The following is a 20551-nucleotide window of genomic DNA, read 5'->3' on the forward strand; positions in this document are numbered from 1 at the left end:
GCGAGCCCTACCACTAAACCACGTCTCCAGGCCATAACCAGTAATATGTAATGTCTCTCTTAAATATATTTCTCTTGTTTAATGTACTCTAATAATTCATAATCTTTATCACATAAAAATAAACTATTTAAATTATATCTTACCTTATTTTTTAAATAAAAGTTTCAGTTGAAAAGACAAAATAGAGTATTTGGATACCTTTCTTTGTATTTCCCCAAGATGCCCCCCCACCACGCCCCCATCTCCTGGCAAATATAACAGTCCTGATTTTGTGACCATTTCTCAGTCTTTCAAAATTTGGGACTCATTAGGAAGCTACCTAAATAGTTCTTCTCTTAAAAGGAAATCTCCCATTTAAAAAAATGTTACAACTTTCTTCAAAATGAATTTATTGTGATATGACAAGCTAGGTATCAATAATGATGATTAGCAAAAAATGAAACTTACTCTAAAATAAAATTCTTCATTCCACTTCGGGTTCAGCGTCTGGAAGAGAAATTATCTTGTGATATCTTTTATAGTCTTGGAAACTAACAGTTACTAGTGCAATACAGTCTTTATATTTGTTTAAACATTTTTCTTAATAAAATTTTTCAAAATGGCAATAAAAACAGCAGTTAGTCGATTACTTGAGACTATTTTATAAACCAAGTAGATGGAGGAAGGAGTATATTTATAAAACAGATGATTCATAGATATGAAACCATAAATTGCATGCTATCACCAGAAGGAAAAACACCAGAGACTTATAATCAGGAAAACAAAATATTTCCCTCAAGAATTTAGTGATGATATGAATATTCTGTGAAGACAAAAATGAACTTTGTTGACTTTTCTCCACCTGCTACAAATCTGTTTTGGGGAGTAATGAAGTAGGTGGGGGAAGGTTGAACATGTTCAATCTTTATGTACATGCTGACATTTAAAAAACATAAAAACAATACTGATGATCAGATTTTATATGGAGAAAAATATTCTACTGGTTATAACCAAAAAAGGAACTATTTTTTCTTTCCCCCAAATAACCAGGTTAAGAAATACTTATCTGTTTATCTTTCAACCTCTATCTATCCATCCATTCATCCATCCATTCATTCATTCATTCATTCATCTCTTTATCAATCTAATTAAACACACTTCTTGGAAGAATATGGTAAGGATACTTTTGTCCTCTGCAAACAAAAGAAAGGTCTTACCCAACATTATTCAAAACTAAGATGAAGTACATTCTACTAACACATGTTGTATTTTCGTGCATTTCCATAGGCATAACACTCACATTAAAACATTCGGACACTACAAGTAAAATTTCTGAGACTGAAATATCATCACCTCTCCCACAGCTATAGATGTTTTTCAATCAAAATGATATTTGCCTTTCTGAACCTATTTCCTTTAACAGCAAAAGTAAATATAAACATATAAACAAGCAAACAACAAAAATTGACATTTGTAAAAATACAAAACACAGAATTCATATGACACTTAACTGACAGTTAAAAAAATCAGCACTTTTCCCACCCACAAAGCCACAGTGAATTGAATCCTTAAAGAATGGGTTTCATAGTTTTGACGTGAATGGAGCCAGAATGGCAGTGCAGGGAGGAGCAGGGAGCAGGAGCGGAGCCTGCTCGGGAGGGAGCTGCGGCCACCTCGCTCTGCGGCAGCCGCAGCTTCCTGGAGGGCAGCTCCAAGGAAACACATGGGGCAAGGACAGACCAGGGAGTCGACCACAACAGGAGACCACAAAATGAATGACAGCAGGTCACAGCGCCACGAGGAGAGGAGGAGGGCAGCGGGAGGCACAGACATACTAACCAGGAGGCTGGCTGCCTAGAGAAGGGACCAACACCCTCCACAGGGCGAGGGGAGGAGAAGCAAGCCCTCCCCTCGGAAGCAAACACATGCCGGTATTTCTAGTCACCGCCCGGGTGCAGCTTGGCTTCCTGGCTCCAATCCGGCAGGTGACCAGGACCCCAGCGGCCTTCCCTGAGAGGTGGCCGCTCCACTGGTAACAACAGTGACAGCGCCTACCCTGGGGAACAATGGCCTCCCTCCTCGGCAGGCGTCCTCCCACTAATCACAACACCGGCCTCTGCTAGCAGAATAGATTTCTAATGCTATTTCAAAGCCAGGTGGAGGACACACTGCATTAGGGTTCCCTACACAAAATGACCTGACCCAAGATCCAGGATGTTGGCACGGCAGCAGGAGAGCAGGAGATTTGTATTTAAAGCAATCATGCTGCCCGGGAAATGTGCATCAACTTTGACTATTAACTACCTCCCCAGAGGCAGTGAAGAAAAATAATACTAATCCACACATGATTCTAAAACATAGATGAAAACAATACTTTTTGTAGATTGCATGCATTTTCAATAAATACCTGAAATATGAAAAAATTGACATCCATTTACAAATGTATACAAAACACAGTTATAGGCAAATCAAATAATTATGGAAATAAAATTTTAATGAAATGATGTACATAAAACTTAAAAACATAAAACATACACCTATATAGCTTTATTAGTAGTATGTTATAGATGCTTTTATGCTGCTAAAACAAGTATTTTCTTCCCTTAGTAATACTACATAAAAGCTAAACCATTCTACAAACAATCCAATATATACATTTTAAAGTATTATAAATTTTCATTATAAAGAATAGCAACTCAACGACAACAAATTTTTATTTTGTTGTATTGTTTGTGACATAAAAATTACCAATTAATTGTAGTAAGTCTTATTTTCAGAACACCATTTTTACAGTCATTTAACAAAAATTCAGAATTGACATCTTGGGTTAATTTGGGAAAGTTTCAGTCTATGGAGAATTTTTAGATTTAATATTGGCAGATGATTCACATAATTAAATTAAAATTAATAATAAATTAAAAATAAATTAAATTAAATTTAAAGTAAAAAAACTGCCATCTTATTCTTCAAATATAATTTCTATAAGTCTAAATTCATAACTTAATAAAATTAAATTATGACAAGTGACGTTTCATAAAGGATGAACAACTTACCTTTTTGATTGTTTTTGTCTGTACCAAAGCAAGTTCTCTATTTTCATCTGCTACATACAGTGAGAGTTTCACATATGGATCACTGCAAGAAAATATTTCATATTTAATCGGATTATACTTTTCATTAAAAAGAAAGCCAAACCTAAGTGAAAATGTAAACATATATTAATGCCTCGACTCATATTAATTCCATAAGTTAAGCAATAACATTTTAACACGTCCATATGCTCTGAGAAAAGTGTCTATCAACCAGAGCCAATATTTATTTAAAAGGAAAAAGAAACTAACACTCTAACTTTAAAGATAATTTTCCCTGCAATTAATTCAAAATCATTAAACTGCCCATATTTTCTAAGTAGATTCTGAAAAGATTAGAAGGAAGATTATTCAAAGATATACAAAATTTGTTCACATTATTAAATTCAGCTACAAAATTTAGTTTACATCTTGTAATCTTATTTCCACTGCATGAGTAAAAATTATTTTTCTTTTAGTAGAAAGGACAACTATTCATCTAAGGCAAGACCTGCTATCTTACAGGTAAAACAAAAGTGAAATAAAAAACTCAGAAAACTAAAGCTCAAAATCAAGATTACACAGATTTGAGAAGAGCCTACATCTAAAATTTGAGCCTACATCTAAAATCCTGACTACAACTCCCAGAAATCCTTGAGTACAAGATACTATCTTAATAATAATTTCCTTGAAAAACTGAAATCTTTGAACAAGATATATAGTTACAAATATACAGATACAGATACAGTTACTTGGTATGAACTATCTACTAAGAGTTTAAGTCCACTCATGTATTCTAACATTGCTAACCCTGGTGTAGTCCAAATCCAGTTATAGAGTGTCTTTTGAAGAGGTGGAGGGGCCAGAAGACAAGTTTCACAACAGAGATTGTGAAAAATCAGAGAAAGGGTTCTTATGTACTCAATCCCCCATTTTTACTGATCTAATTATATATAGCTGACAATTTATTCTTAACACTTTATCATGTTAGCTTCTGCTAATTTGAGTTATCCTTTAGTGACCATACTACAATTACTGACCCTTTTTTTATAATTTACAGACTAATTCTAATGATAACAGACTGCTGCTATGATAAAATGCTGACTATATTAATTTGTTTGCTATTTCAAACACCAAATATGCCATGAATTTCTTTATGAAAGAAATTTCTTTAAGAAATTCACATAATAGTAACAGACTATTATCAATATTGAAAAATTCAAAGTCAAAGGCCAGTGGAAAATATGATGGAAAAAGTATTAGTCAATTTTGCCTTTAGTTCATAAACTATAAACCTTGGTTTGATTCAAGAAAATCTAACCAGACATATCTACTTCTTGTCTGAACACTCTCAACCTCAGGAAAACATGAGTCAAGAACCAGCAACCAGGAACCTAAGCTTTGGAGCATGAGGCAAAGTCACTTTCTTGGTTAGTGGTGCTTGGGCCTTAGTGTATCAGATCCACAAGGAGATGAAAGTGATTAAAACACAGATCTCTGAGGATCCTTGCTCAAAACTGAACTGAACTGCATACAAATTTGTACTTCTTGCAGTTCCCAATAATGCTGAGGCACCTGACCCCAGAACCACATCAGGAGAGCCACTATTGTAGACAGTAATTGAAAAGATATTTTGTTGCTTGTAGAAACAATACTTTGTTTGCTGTAGAAAATTAAATTTTCTATATCTAGTCATCAAACTACTGCTGAAAACTTTTAGGCAACTTCAGTAACAGGCTTTGGGTATGCCCTGAAAGTGCATGCACACACACACACACACACACACACACACACACACACACACGCACACACACCCCTCACCTTATAGGGAATACCATAAGCTCTGTGGTTAACTCTAGTTTCTATGTCCCTCACATACCATGATTGCTAACTACTATATAACTACAATAGGGAGCAAAGCTTTCACTTTAATAACCATCCACATTCTTCAGTTGGTCATTTATTCACCTTATTTTGTAATCCCTGATTAGCTCACAAAGTGACACATGCCCATAAGGGTGTGGGAGGGGTCCTTCAATATGGGACAAAGTCTCTCAGCTGTAATGAGGAAGGCATGTCTGAGCACACACTGTTTCCACAGCTCACCCAGGTCAGTGCTAGGACATAATCAACCCTATGAAAGATTGACCAAGAAACTTCCTGGAAGGGAATTTGGCCTGAAGAGAGAACCAGAGGCCAAAATGCAGGAGCAGGCTAAAGTCAGGAGAGTATAAACTCAAGGGGAGGGGGAAATGGTAGCTCAGATAGCTCTCAAGGTCCTCCTCCTTTTCCACTGGGACTTAATTCTTCAGGCCATTCATTAATAAAATGGGGATGACATTTCCTAACTCACAGAGTTACCAGAAGCAGCAGAGAAAATTATGTCCTAACACTAATACCAGCACAGCATGACAGAGTACACGTGACCTCAAACAACAGCCATGATAGGCAACTGATACTCTCTTCTTCCTTCTCTGAGGAGACATTTGGGGTTCTCTAGTTGCTTCTTTTTACTCTACTTCTGCTTGGATTGCTGATTTGATTTGACACTGATTTATCACACAGTGCAAAGCTGGGTGCTACCAACTACAGCTTGCTAACTAGTACATGTTTCCTCATTATTCATATATGCAGAAGCCTTCTGCAGATTTGGGTGGGAGTGTCAGCTAGTCATCATCACAGCAATTTGCTTCTGGTACCTAGTTAGTGGCTGGTGTTTAGAACAACTCAGGGCTAGCATTAATGTAACTATTTAAGCAAGAAGCTTGATGCTCCGTAAAACAACAGGAATCAGAAAAATTCTAGTCTGGAAACCTTTAGTTCTAAATGTCACACTCTTCCTTTCAGCCCTTCTAAGACAATGACAAACTGGTACTAGGATTCATCCACTTTCTGCTTATTGAGTGCCTACTACATGTCAGGCAAGGAGACAAGTGCTAGATATACAAGCCTAGTTGAATGGAGCATGAATAAATAAAATGCAGATGTGACAGAGTAGGCCAAGAACCCTGAGCACAAAGGTAGGCAGCAGAAGTCCTTGACCTGTGCAAGTCATGGTCACCTGGAATCTGGGCTCCTGGCCTCATTCTAGACCTGGTTATCTATGATCAAGTCTCCCAAATGATTTCTCTATGCTGGGCACCACTGTTAGGAATTTAGGGAGGAAAGGCCAAGCTCAGGTGAGGGGATTGCAGGTAGAGTTTGGCCCAGCAATGAGCTTGAGCTGGAATTCTGAACACTAAGATATGCCCAGGCTGCAGTGTGGAGGGCTTAGGGAGCACAGGTAGTCTGAGTTCAGATGGCAAGGAGACAGGCGTTCCCATAGGGGCTCAAATGTTGGCTTTTCGAAATTCAAATCCCAGCTCCTTTGGATAGACAATGGCACACTCACAGTTTTTCTGTGCCTGTTCTATCATCTATTTAATGGGGATAACTGCAATAGTTCCCTTATAAGGAGATTGTTGTGGAGATTAAAATTATAATAGTACTTGACATATAGTAACTGCTCAATAATGTTAGCAGCTGCCATCCTCTCCATCTTTGTGAGATGGTAAATATACAGATTTATAGTTAGATTCATTGCAAGGAGATAAAATATCAGGTAAAAAACAAAAAAAAAACAGTGGCAAGGCATTGCACCAAAGAATGAGCACAGTCTAAATAGAAGTAGCAAGGATCAATAAGAATCAACTGAGAGCTCACCCAAAGGTAGTCCCTAAAGAACTGGGTAGCTGACAGAATGCTAAAAATATGTATGTTTGGAGAAAGGGAGTGGTGGTCCAGTAACTTCTAGGTCTCAGTCCTCTTGACTGTCCTTAAACAAAGGCACTTATTTACTTGAATCTTTTGCTCTGTGTCCATTGTGATGCATGTGTATGTAAATGCACCTGAAAGGATCTTAGATGCCTCAGTATTTTGCAGTAGCATACACAATCAAAAAGGAAAAAATACCAAAGATATTGTTAGCCAGACATCTCATCTGTATGTAAAAGATTGCATTTGATTGGAAAAATAGAAGGCAGTGTTACTTTATTTTAGAGGTATGAGACACACAAGCAAATTAGAGGGAGTCCAACAGAGGAAAACATAAATAGCAAAATATTTATAAGGTCTGTTCTCTCATGAAAGTCACCAAGAAATCTTAGTCAAAAATGCATTTTGGGGACTGGGGATTTAGTTAGGGGTTGGGGATTTAAGCTAAAGCTCAGTGGCATAAATGCCTCCTTGGCAAGTGTGAGGTGATGAGTTCGATCCCCAGTGCCAAAAAAAGCAAAAAAAACCAAAACAAAACAAAACCCAAAAACCAAGAGAACAGCTTTTAACTGTCTCTCACTCCAGTACTGAAAATTGTGGGCCTCTGCTCTGGTCATCTCTAACAGAAGGATTTACAGGCCTGAACTGACCTCAGCTGCCTTTAAGGAATTCAAGAGATGGAAATCTTAGAGATCTCATTCTATGAAGATCACCATTACTCAAAGATGGTGCCAACAAGGTCATTTCTCACAGAGAGCTGCAGGTGAGCTTTTCTAGGTTTGCCCTGTTGCTCAGCTTTGCAGATACATGAAGTAAGCACAGCTCAAGCTGACATGTCACTAACAGAGTAATGCCCGACCGACTCCACTTGACAAGCTGAAGTGTCCTACATTCTTTAGCATCTGCTATTTACTTATTTTTGTCACAGTAAATAGTTTTTGCTGAGATCTACATATTTGCAGGGGGCAGAGTAGGGAGATGAAGGCAGGAGTTGCCTTTAACTTGCCAAGTGTTGAAGTTGGATCACATTTACACTGGTTGCAGTGACACTGCCTTGTTTACCAGCTACAAGGTGTTCTTCCAGGAAGTTTGGACATCAGGGGAATGCTGAGAAAGATCTGGCTCCTAAGGGAGTGTCAGATCACACCTGAAGGAACTGCCATTCTTCCCTGTGAAAGGAATGTACTCTGTATTGTGGAAGGCAGCCTGAAAAACGTTGCATCTGGTTCCTCATTAGCAGTACATTACACACAGATCAAACTGATTTTCACTACCAGACACACTGAGACTTACCCAACCCAGAGAAAGTTTCACCAAGAAATTTGTATTGCTAAGTGACAAATTTATTTTGTTGAAGGTTTCCTCATTCTTTTTTCCATTGTTCCTATTATCATCAGTTTTACATAAACTACTTAGATCCTCAATAGTTACAGTTACAGAACACTTTCAAGTGAGAAGAAAAATACCTAGAAAGTATGCAAAGGGATAAAACACAGGAAGATGTTCAATAATACTGAATTTGAAGTTTTTGATCTAAGAAACTCAGATTGAAAAAAGTAACATTCTAAGACAGGCATGCATTGTAATACTCTCCAACTGAAAAGGCAAATTATTAAAGTCTTCAAGAAAGTAATATGGTAGAAGTGTCAAAAGCATCCAAAGTAGTGATGCTTTTTGATTTATCAAAGCTATTCCTGAGGATTAATTCCTGAGGATTAATCCCAAAGAAATAATCACAGAAGTAGGTAAATATTTATGTTACAATGCTCATTACATATTATAATAAAAAAAGGACAACCTTCTAGTCCAATAGGGAAGTGACTAAATAATAGTATAATCATATGCTAGAATTTATAAACCATTAAGACCATATTTTCAAAGAATATTTTAAAATGAGAAATAAATTATAGTATATTAAATAAGTAGAATCTAAAAATACTGCTAGCTCTTTTTCTCCACATATATATGTATATGTATGTATATATCTAGTTGAGCAAAATAAAACTAAAACATTAATACACGGTCATTTTCTCTAGAGGATAAGCTTATGAATTATACTTATTTTTCTTTATGGTTCTGTTTTTAATTTGCTACTGAAAGCAGGTACTAATTTTGAGTGCAGAAAAGTTACAGAAATGCCAATAATATTCACATGTATGTTTAACTACAATCTACTAATGAGGCACTGACCTTGAAATTTCATTGCCAACCACGACCTCAATAACAAACCCAAAGGGGCTTTCCTTATTTTTTCTACCCAGAAAATTACCTTCCATAGATAACTACCAAGAATTTCTTAAAGAATATGCATACACATTACAGTCCTCAAAACTTCCTGAAAGTGATGAAGTATGTTTTGAAAAATATCACATCACTAATATACTCAATAGGTAATTTAATTCTTAAATATGTGTGATTTTTCAACAAATACAAAAGAGCAATGGGACAGAATAGACTCAAATTTTCTCTTATTTTGCTCCTAAATGGCTATAAAGGGCATTAAAATTTGACAGTATAGTCATTTCCTTGCAGAAAAAATACTCACAAGATACTTTATTGTTATGATTTTGTGGTTAGGAACAAATAGTGGTCCAGTTATATGCTAAAATCTCCACAGTCAACTCCTAAAATCTCTAGTCATCACTGGTTCCCTCCATACAACCTCCTTGCCATCTATCATTTACTCAGGAATTCCAAACTTACATCACAGAGACTGATGGGAGCCAGGGCTCCCATTTCTAAGTATGTGTGTAGAGAGATACATTTCACACACACACACACACACACACACGTCTCATTCTATGTATGCAGATATGAAGTGACTCATGAAATTACAAAAGCTAAAATGAGTTAAGGGAAAAATGCCTATCTAAGAGCAAGCATGTGCTCTTATCTTCTGGTGTCCATACTTGTCCAGGAAAGTCACTAATGAGCAACATTTTACTTATGAATTACTACAGTATGTATATAATTGCAAAAGAAGGTGATAGCCTGTGACTTGCCTATGATGATAAATCAACATGGTCTACTAAATATTTTCTCCATGCATGAGGATTTTTTTTCTTTTTATGCTATTATTTTAGCCAAAGAAAGTTAGTATCTTTTAAGGCAAAAAGAAACAAAAACTTACCCATATTTGGAAACTGTCTCACAATGAATCTAATCTCCCAATGTCACTGAGCAGTGACCATGCACAATGGAATTTGGTGGGCACCAAGGTAGGGAAAACGTAAATAGATGAGATCCTGCCTCAGAGAGTTGCCTATCCTTCTCCAAGGAAGTCAGAGTTGGACAGGAGAGTTCACAATGCAGATATGTCTTTGTGAAAGTTGGCACACTCTCTCTGTTATACCAAGGATGTTTATAAATGGTTCTCCAAGGTAATCTAAAATGTAGGAGAAAGCTATGTGAACAGTAGTAATAATTTTAGTAACATTTGTTAAATAACTTCTGTGCACAGTTCTACCTAGCTACCTGCCTCCTCTAAGCCCAGAAAGAAGGAGTCAACTCATTTTATTTCCCAAACCCATATTTTGTCCAGCAGTACACCTGCCAATGTGCAGTGCTATCCCCCAGGGTGCCAAAGATTAAAAATAGTCTTAAAATTTAAAAAGCAAATAGTAAGGTCAAAGTGCATATAAACATATAAGTGAATTACATTAGTATGCTGTGTGGTTTTTTAAAAATGATACCAGTGACAAACTTCACAGTCACCTGTGCTTTAAGGATTAAAATATACTGCACTACCACAACTATATAAGAAAGCAAAATTACAACAATACAAATATCAAACTATGCCGGCATTGTATTATTGCACTAATGAGATCATCAAAGGTTTCTTTTCTTACTTTCATTACCCTTTGTCTTCTGAGTGACACAGATGCATTGCTATTTATCTGGGATGCTAAGATAAAAGGGTGACACACCTAGACCCCATGTAGTCCAAAATAAATGTTGCCAACTGGAAAATATAAAGTTGAAAGTATCCCAGATATCCCAATGAAATGAGAACAGGCAAAAAGTGATTTACAACATTAATAATTTAATAACTTTCTTTTTAAAATACAGGACAAACATCTCAAAGATGTGAATACCGTATACTAAAAGTAGAAAAGGGGTATTTCCAATTTTCTTAATCTAATCCCTATCAAATATCCTCATCGTCAAAGTAACAGCAATGACTTCTCTACGGGGCTCATGCCGAGGAAGCAATGTATAAGTACATTCTAAGCACACAGCATTTCCTGTATTATCACTTTGTAGGGGAGTGGGTCCAAAAAACTCACTGTCAAAGATCTCAACAATGCTATCTCCTATGCATATTTAAGAGTGAGGGTAGTTTCAACTTGTTTACTATGAAGAACATTGTGAAAGTTCCAAACTGATTAGACAAGGCTTTGCAGAAAAGGACATCTTCTAAAAACATAATTCAGCAATGAAAGAACACATGTACACATTCACAAGTCCAAGGCAAACATACATATAGGGAGTATTTAGCACCTTAGTTTTGGGATATTTACAGGGAGCTCGATGCCTAAAGTAAGTGAAAAGCCAAAAATACATTTATAGATAAAAACACATGGATTTCTCAGATTAAAAATGGTACAACAAAGTTCACACTACTGTGATTACTCCTCAAATAGTACAGTGGAACTGTATCGTAATATATAATCTATAATAAGCATCACAGAAAGTTCAGCCAAATGAGAAAAACTGTATCAGTACAATCTACCACCACAGAAGAGCCATGACTTCTCCAGCTACTGCTCTACCAGGTCCAGTTTACAACAGAAAACTGGGCTGGTTGAGCTGATCTAGGCTGCTTGGCATGGGCCTAATTTTAACCACTTTGGGTCCTAAATGACTACGAGTCTTTAATGCTAAGTCATCTCTAAAGAAATTCTTTTTTTTTTTTTTTTTTTGTCTTTTTCCTTTTTATCGGTACCAGGGATCGAACTCAGGACTGCCTGTTTGCAAGGCAGGCGCTTATGCCGGTGAGCTAAATCCCCTGCCCCTAAAGAAGTTCTTTGAAAACCACTTCAATTTTATTATCTGAGTAATATTTTACCCTCCATCAAAAATAGGAAATCTGTTCATTATCTAGGCTAGAGAGGGCAACCTGTCCTGTGCATAGCCAATTGTCATATAAAGTCTTGTGTCACAGAGAATCCTAATCCCATGAAGAGCAATGAAGTGAGAGAGCTTTAATGCGGAGGAGCTGTGATGTTTCGCATCAGTCCTATTACTGTCTCACGAGCCTGTTTCCAAGTAGCTATGGATGGCTCCATTCCTCACTCACTTGGCAGCACCTATTCTCTGGCAGTGTTTGCTCAAGAGAAGGATAAACTCAGAACCATTTCTGATACACACGAGCTCTTGCTTGGAGTGCATTCGGAGGATGGTGATGCTACACACATCACATGGTGGCTGAGATGACTGAGCAAGGCTGGGAGACAAGGAGTCTCTAGAACAGAATGTCTGAAATGGCAGGCATCAGAGTCACCTGGAGGCCAGCTAACTAACACACAGACTGCTGCACCTCAATCCCAGAGTTTCCACTTCAGAGACTTGCAGTGTACACTCTAACAGTTTGCTTACCTGGGCACTCTGCTTTGGGAAGGGCTGAGAATCCATCTCTCCCCTCTTTAGTCTCTCCAGGATTCAGCATAATGAGTTCACCCCACTCAATAAGGAGGATAGAGACAGTTTCAGCTCTACTGAATTCCAAGGACTTTGCTTCTTTTGAAGGGCTTACCCTGGTCATTTGACACCTCATACATTTACTAGCATCACAGGAAGAGCAATCTGTAATCTATCCTATCTGTAACTCTAACTTATCAGTCAGCAGGAGGGGGACAGAGGAGCAAGTCAAGTCCTGGCTACTTGACAAAGCATTATCTATCCAAAGAGCCTTTCAAGGTTCAGTCTTAAAGGAAGTAAAAGACAAAGAGAGAAATCCTGAGACATGAACACATCCGTCTACTTTTCCCCAGAGAGCCTGGTGGGAGACTGAGTTACACACCTATTTATCTGCTTCTCTCATGGTTAGAAGTCAAACTAAACAGAACTTTGTTTTAAAAAATATCCAAACACTATTTTGCTTAAATGGTTATGTTTTGATCTGTGCTGTTTTGCTGTTATGCCCTCTTTTATCTCAATCTCCATTTTATTATTTACTTTTTTATTTTTTTTATCCTTTTAATTAAGGGAAAAATAAATTTAAAAATAGCAGGATATATTATAGTAACCCATTTTGACTTTCCATTATCTTGATTTAAAGCCCTGTATTGCTCTCACCATCTTGTTTTGACTGATGTCCCTCTATTCTGTTTTGCTTGATAGTACCAGGTTCGAAAGTTTAGGCAACAGCTGTGAAGATAGTGGGATTCATTCTGACGCCCATTCCGGTTGACTATTACCTACTTTTGAAGACCTGTAATGTCTCCAATGTTTTGGTTCTGTTGGTTTCATTCTTTACTGTTTTGTTCAATTTTATTATAACTGATGATATAGGCAATTCTATTAGAGATAGCGGGAGGCATTATGATAACCATTGTTGATCACCTTGTATTATGCTTCTACATTATCTATTATGTCCACCCTTTTGATTTGACTGACTCTGTTCTGTTATGTCACATTTGGTTCTACTCTCTTCCAAAAAAGTAATAAGAACTGTGGGAGCAACAAAACCCAAAATGTGTAATTGTCATTGTACAAAAGAGAGGAAAAGAAAATGCTCTAAACGATATAACTGCATGTATATTTAAGTGTATAAGATAGATAATGATATTACTGAGTTTTGTTGGATCATTGAACAGAAATGTTTGCAGTCTCACTGTAGGAATATCCACTTTATAAGCTTTAATTTTGTAACTTGAACAATTATTTTTAAGATGACAATATGTAATCCATTAACTAGTGATTTCTACTATTTATTTTTTTCTGTAAGTCTGTATAACTTGTACCCTTTCTCTGCTTTTTTTCTTTTTCTCCTTAAATAAAATTTTTAAAAAATATCCAAAGATACATTCTTAACTGCTTATAAGAATCTTTTAGAAGGTGGCTTCGTCCATGCCTAACACACACACACACACACAAACACACACACACACACATACACACACACACACACCCTATGTGCACACATGCATGCATACACACTTATACTAAAATCAAGGATGGGAGTTATTCTGTTATAATCTTGAGACTAATTTGGCTAACCTCACTTGTGTCCTCATGATCTAGAAGAAAATAACACTGGGCAGACAAAGGATGATGAACTTAACGCCAAACTGCAATCTCTACTGAGCTTTGTCAAATTAGATAAGGGGGCAAATTCTAAGGGACAGAATCACCAGTGGATCAAGTCTTATTATCCACACAGGGAGGAAAAGACACTTCTAATATATCTGGAGGAATCATTGCTTTCCAGAGCATGGCTTGCTTTTACTTGTATCTACTAATTGTGTCCTCATGCAAAGGGGAAATTTGAACCTAGAAACAGACACATGAAGGGGGAAGATGATGTGAAAACACAGGGAGGAGATGATCCTGTGATTGAATGATCCATCTTAAGCCTCAAGCTTGGGGGCGGGGTGCAGGGAGAGGGAGACAGGAAGAGTGCACACTTGCTCATACTACCATCTCAGACTGTTGACTTCCAGGACTACCAGTAAATTTCTGCTATTAGCCACTCTGCTCCTGGTGCTTTGTTGCAGTATTCTTGGCAAATTAACAACCTACTAAAGCCAGCCCTTATTAGAAACCCTTGGGGCCAAACATTATAGAACTCTGATTTTTTTCCCCCTCATTTTAGGAAGATAGCTCAGTGATCTCCCCCTACCCCCAGCCAATTACATAACATCCTCACAGGGACTGAAGCAGGACCCATACTCAGATGTGAATATCTGTGTAGCCACAGGCAAGAGCTTCACTGTATAGAGAGAGCTCATAAATACTTTCAAAGTCTATTAACATTGGATTTTGTTCTCAAACAATTTTCCTCCAAACCCATACAACCATTTGTAGTTTCCAGTTTTTTCTGGCCTTTGGAACTGCAGCTAAAAGATTGCCAACATGCACAAAGTTGCCCAACACTTAATTGCTACCCTATGCCATTATAAGACATCTTAATAAGAATTTAAAGAGAGGGGGGAAAACCATTGTGTTGCTGGACTATGTTAAAGTCCCATTACCCAAAGCTATGGAGGTAAGCATATGGGGTACATATTTCCCCAACTAGGCAGATAAATATATAGTCAGCATTCACATTTGAAGTAGAATAAAAGTACGAACCCATGTACTATACCAAAATGAAAGTTTATAAAGGAAATGAAACCCTCATCATATTAAACATGTCAGTTGACACACCCCCACCACAAACAACAGAGACCTTTACATCTACAGAGGTGGACAACACTACAGATACTCCCCTGTCTGAATTATCAAAATAGGAAAGTTATTTGTTTCTCTTTTCCCAAATTTTAGATTTTTAAATTTTTTATTGGTACAGGTTTACAGTACATAATGAGTACATTTATCATGGGGGGTTTGCACATGTACATAACACATTTTAATTCTTTTTGCACATTTTAATCCCCTCCTCTCCTCTCCTTCTCTGATCCCTCGAACTCTTATTCCCCTTCCCATTTAAAAAAAAAAAAGGATCCCTACATGAATTATCTTTTATTTTGCTGTTTATAAACAATTTCTCATATAAAGTAATGTATTTAAATGTGTGTGTGATTTATTTTACTTAGTATTATGGTCCTAAGGTATACTGAACCATCTTTCTTTATGGCAGAGTAGTATTCTAGTATATAAAAATACCAAAATTTTCTTATTCATTCAGTTGTTGATGGGCATAAAAACTATTTCCAAGATTTAGGTCTTATAAATCATGCTGCTATAAACATGAGTATACATATATCACTGTAATATGATGACTTTAAGTCTTCTGGGGAGATATCAAGAAGGGGAATGGCTTGGCCAAATAAAATTTCTATTCTTAGCTTTTTGAAGAATCTCAATACTGATCTCCATAGTGGTTGTAAAATTAGATTCATTCCCATCAACAAGGTAGTAAGGTTCCTTTTTCCCTGCAGCCTCACCAGCATTTGTTATTACTAGATTTTTTTTTAAATGATATCCATTCTTTCTGGAGTAAGGTAGCAGCATCTCAGTGTAGTTTTAATTTTCATTTCTCAAATGGTCAGCAATGCTGAATATTTTTTTCATGTATTTATTGGTCATCTGTACTTCTTTTGAGAACTGCTATTTATACATTTCAATTGCCCATCTTTTTATTGGGTCTATCATTTTGGGACATGTCTAATTTTCTGAGTTCTTTATATATTCTACGTGTTACATAGAGGGGAATAGCTAGCAAAAACTTTTTCCAATTCTGTAGGCTGCCTCTTCACTCTGTTGGATGTGTAGAAGCTTTTTAGTTTGTTATGATCCCATTTGTTGACTCCTGGTACTATTTCTTGTGCAACTGGGGTTGTGTTCAAAAAGTCCTTCCTTAGGTCTGTCTTCAAGAGTTGTACCTATTTTATCTTCCAGGAGATTAAGTGTTGCTGTTTTAGCATTTAGATCTTTGATCCATTTTTATTTTAGGTTAGCGCATGGTGAGATATACAAGGCTAGACAATCTTCTAGCATGTGGATATCCAATTTTCCCAGCACCATTTATTACAGAGGCCATCTTTCCTCCATTTTTGATCTCTTAGACATTTGATTATTGACGGTTTCAACCTAGTTAAATCTAAAGCTGATAGAAATCTGTGGGCATCCAGGTCTTTTTTAATCCTCCCTTAAGTCACTGAGTAAAGTAAAGCAGGATGCTGCATGACGTCTTTAGAACCTACTACTGTTAGTAGGGTATTGTTCTCACAAGCACACAGCCCCTTTAAAAGTGTATGTTTGTGCATTAAAACTATGCTAGCTAGCTGTATGATTTTAATTTATGGATATACTTGTTTCTGCTGTCTCTAAAACGCTGAAGAAGAAAAAGTTAAGTAACCACAAGGTAAACGCATAGATCATAGAATAAAAGAATTTTCTGGGAACAAAACATGCCTCTGTCTCAAAAAAGCTGTGAAGGTCAGACCTCTAGTACATTTAATGAACAGTACACAGGGGTCTTTCTCTGATCTTTGCTCTATGTTTTTGAATTTCTATTAGACAGTAAGTAGAGCACCCAATTTAAACCACTTGCCAAGGACAGCCACATCTGTTTGGTTTTCCAAATATGTCAACTTAGACCCCCCACCCCCAGGCATCCTCAGTCACAGTTACACACGTATCCTTAGTCTTCCTTCCCTTCCCTTTCCCTTCTTCATCTGCCCAGGCTCCAGACAGCCCACATACTTCTCCCTAATCACCTTCCCTATAATAAACCACTCTGTAACAACCAGCTTTTCCGTTCTCTGAATTCTTCAGTCATGACTATTTAGATCATTCCTTTCCACGGAATCCTGTATTTTCTGTGTTTTTATCCTTTTCAACTCAGTAAACTTTAACTTTCTAGCTAGCTGCAGGTCACTTCAGAGAACTGCTCATATCGTAGGCTCTTCCAAATTTTCCATGACTTTGCACAAATTGAGCTCAAGAAATAGTTTTTGGTTGATTGACTTCTTTCCAATCATTAATATATGTTAACTTCTTGCCAGGGTTACACATTTACAAATACTATCTTCCCTGAGTTGCTAAATGTGGAATTTTTCTGCACTTTTATCACATATAATAATTAACCAAATACAGAGTATTTTCCATATAAACCACATTTTCTTGATCTTGTTTAGTGCCCTCCAGTTTTTCAGTGTGGGAACTACAGGGTCATTTGCCAGTGCCGAGAAACAAACAAACAAACAAAACACACCCAAACAATCAAACAAAATACAGGGGAAAAAGTTTCACAGTAAATCTCATTACCAAAATTTAAAATCATGGGACACTTTTGCTCACCAAAAATCATAAACATTTTAGCTGACATGAAGTCCATGTATTCTGGGGGAGAGGGGTTTATATGTTCAAATACAAAGGGCACAAAAAATTGTGTTTGAAGACGAACCAAGGTAGAAAATAATAAAACAATTCCAAAAATTTTAATCAGATTGCTGATAGTCATTTATAAACTGAAGAGTATACAAATATGTGTCCATTGTAAATTTTCTTAAAAATTCAGTTGCTTAGCTTCTCAGTGTCATTTTTAATGTTTATGTAGAACATGGCTGATTTTTTTTTTTTTTTTTGCCAATCCTGAGAAGATTTCTGTTCAAAATAAAGATGCCCAAATCTCTATCCAGATGAGAACAGCCACATACCAAACTCACTCTTACACAGCTCTTAGGCAAATGAGTGAGAAAATATTCATTGTATTAGTCTCATATGTAGAGCTGACATGGAATAAGAGACTATTAAATAATGATGACAACTGTATCAAGTCTGTGCACTTGTGAAATTCAGCAGCATCACCAGAAACAAGTGCTCTCTTCCCACAGGGTCATTCAGGGCCAGAGCTGGAGCACTGCAGGTAATGTGCGAGGCACTGGGCTTCCCCACACTTTGAAGTAACACAGCACAGTTGTATTAAGGCAGCAGTCTGAGGCCTCTGTATCCATAACCAGACATTTGCCACTTATATGTAAGGACTAGTCAACTGTGTGGACAACTATATATTTTAGCCAAATACCACTTATTATTTGCTAATTTGATTTACACTATCTTATAGTCTATGGTCTATCATTTTGAGTACACTTTAAAGAGTGAAAAGGGATCCCATAGAGACCCCCAAAAAGAAAAAAAACTTGCCGTCCTTCCCTGTAGTCAGTACATGGATGTTCCTGTAGTATGAAAACAGTTTGGGTCCAGCCCTTTAACATGCATAGAAATACCTGGGGATCTGGTTAAACTGTAGAGTGATACTGATTCTGTGGGTATAAGGTGAGCCCCACGGATGTGCATTCCAAGAGCTCACAAGGAGATGGCAAACTGCTGGAGGGGGTGGCAAGGCGCTAAAGGCCACCAAGACATGGGTGGCTCCTTTGGAAAAGAGCTGCTGGTGAACTGGGCTGTGTGGGTTCTCAGAAAAACTCAGATTGCAAGCTGCCAAGTTATACACAGATGGTCCCCCAAAGATTCATGAATCTTTTCTCTCTGTACTTCTCCCTGGCTGGGCTCATGAGGTCCCCATGTTCCCTACCTTCTCTCTCTGTCTCTGTCTCTGTCTGTCTGTGTCTCTCTCTGTCTTCCATGACTATTCTCTACTAAATGATGGTCAAGTCTAGTGTTGAGTCAGGATCTCAGGCTGAACATCAGGTAGATACATGAGTCCCCTCCTGGCCATCCCAACCTTATCACTAAACCACTCTGAAGATAAAATTCACAGCAAGCCCCAACCTCTTCTTTTCTACAAGTTGTTAAAGCAACCTATTCTTAACCCAAATTTCTTAAGCCGAGTATATGGCACTCACTCTGCAGTGGTGCTCTGTAATCTACATAAAGTCTTAACTGTTGTGGCATAAATTGTATTGCCTTCCTTACAATGCTAAATGCTAACTACAGCAATTGTGACTTTTAGTGCTCAGAGCTCACTATGCTTTTTCCTGTACTAGAAACGTCCTGTCCCCACCTCACCTACACACGACCTTAGAGATAAGCTTGACCGCCCCTGTGAGGACTTTCCAGCTCCCAAACTACACACCTGTGAGCAAAAGTCTATCAGCACAGCAATGGTCTGCTTATATATATCTTTCTGCTTGGCCTGGAAGCTCCTAGCAAGTAGAGCCACGTCTTGGCCACCTGTACCGTATTTCAGTCACATACTGAGTCTGCAATAACAATGCATTTTACATGGCATGGTGATGGGTCCAGGGCAGGTTAGGTATTTGAGAATGGTGGCCAGCAGTATGAAGTGGGAGGGGTGAATCTCAGAGTTGATAGAACCTGGAAAATAGGGCTGGGAATTTAGTTCAGTGGCATAAGCACCTGCCTTGCAAGCAGGCGGTCGTGAGTTCGATCTCCGGTACCGATAAAAATGAAAAAAAAAAAAAAAAAAAAGACAGAAGCTGGAAAATATCACTATTTACATCATTAAATACACATTCCATATTCTGGGCCATGCTCATTTGTATTATTTTAAAGTGTAATAGTACTGCAAAACTTAGGAGTCAACTGGGATAGACATGCACAATCCTCATTTAGAATTTCTTCTTTTTTTCTCCTGATGGAAACAATGGAACAAAAACTGGAAGTGAAGGATAATGTGCTCTTAGGGAGTTTGAACAAGAGCCAATTAATAAAAGATTAAGGGTAAGTGAAACTACAGCACAACATGTAACTGCAACATGCTGAACACTGACAACCAGAATGGTAGTTAGGTAGAAAAAAATCCTCGATGACTGAAACTCACTACATCAATGGATGGCTACAAGGAGCACAAAGCTATCAACCTACAGACAAGACCTCTTTCCATAAAACAGGCAACTCCTGCCATTAAAAAGCCTGTGGGAAAGTCTGATTAACTTTGACCTCCAAGTGGTGACAGCCACCCAGCCAATTAAGTTATACTTATGCACACAGGTAGGGCAGGTAAACAGCGACAGTTCACCTCTAGCACAGTATTGACAACTCAGAAAACCAGTCTGTAACGGACCCACGTCACCGGCTCATGAAGCGCTTGTGAACATCTGGAGAAATGTCACGTGGAGATTCCCTTTTCTCATTTCTCCTTTCACGTCACAATCACT

The 20551-nt window shown here is 37.5% G+C and overlaps 1 protein-coding gene across 4 annotated transcripts in view; it reads right to left on the reverse strand.

Moving 5' to 3' along the window:
* The window catches only part of Nedd4l (NEDD4 like E3 ubiquitin protein ligase), a 335786-nt gene that overhangs the window by 145710 nt on the left and 169525 nt on the right, over positions 1–20551 (reverse strand). For 3 of the 4 annotated variants that reach the window (XM_005005527.3, XM_003474136.4, XM_013157143.2), the window contains exons 3-4: positions 3033–3114; positions 448–486 (exon numbers count right to left, since the gene is read on the reverse strand). In XM_005005527.3, coding sequence (XP_005005584.2) covers positions 448–486; positions 3033–3114 — 121 coding nt within the window. Of the gene's footprint in view, positions 1–447; positions 487–3032; positions 3115–9930; positions 9950–20551 lie in introns of those variants that run through there. The other variant, XM_063231561.1, reaches the window with a different exon arrangement.

Source organism: Cavia porcellus, unplaced genomic scaffold (genome assembly GCF_034190915.1).
Source record: "Cavia porcellus strain 051 isolate PalLab524CR breed Dunkin Hartley unplaced genomic scaffold, mCavPor4.1 scaffold_20, whole genome shotgun sequence".
NCBI lineage: Eukaryota > Metazoa > Chordata > Mammalia > Rodentia > Caviidae > Cavia > Cavia porcellus.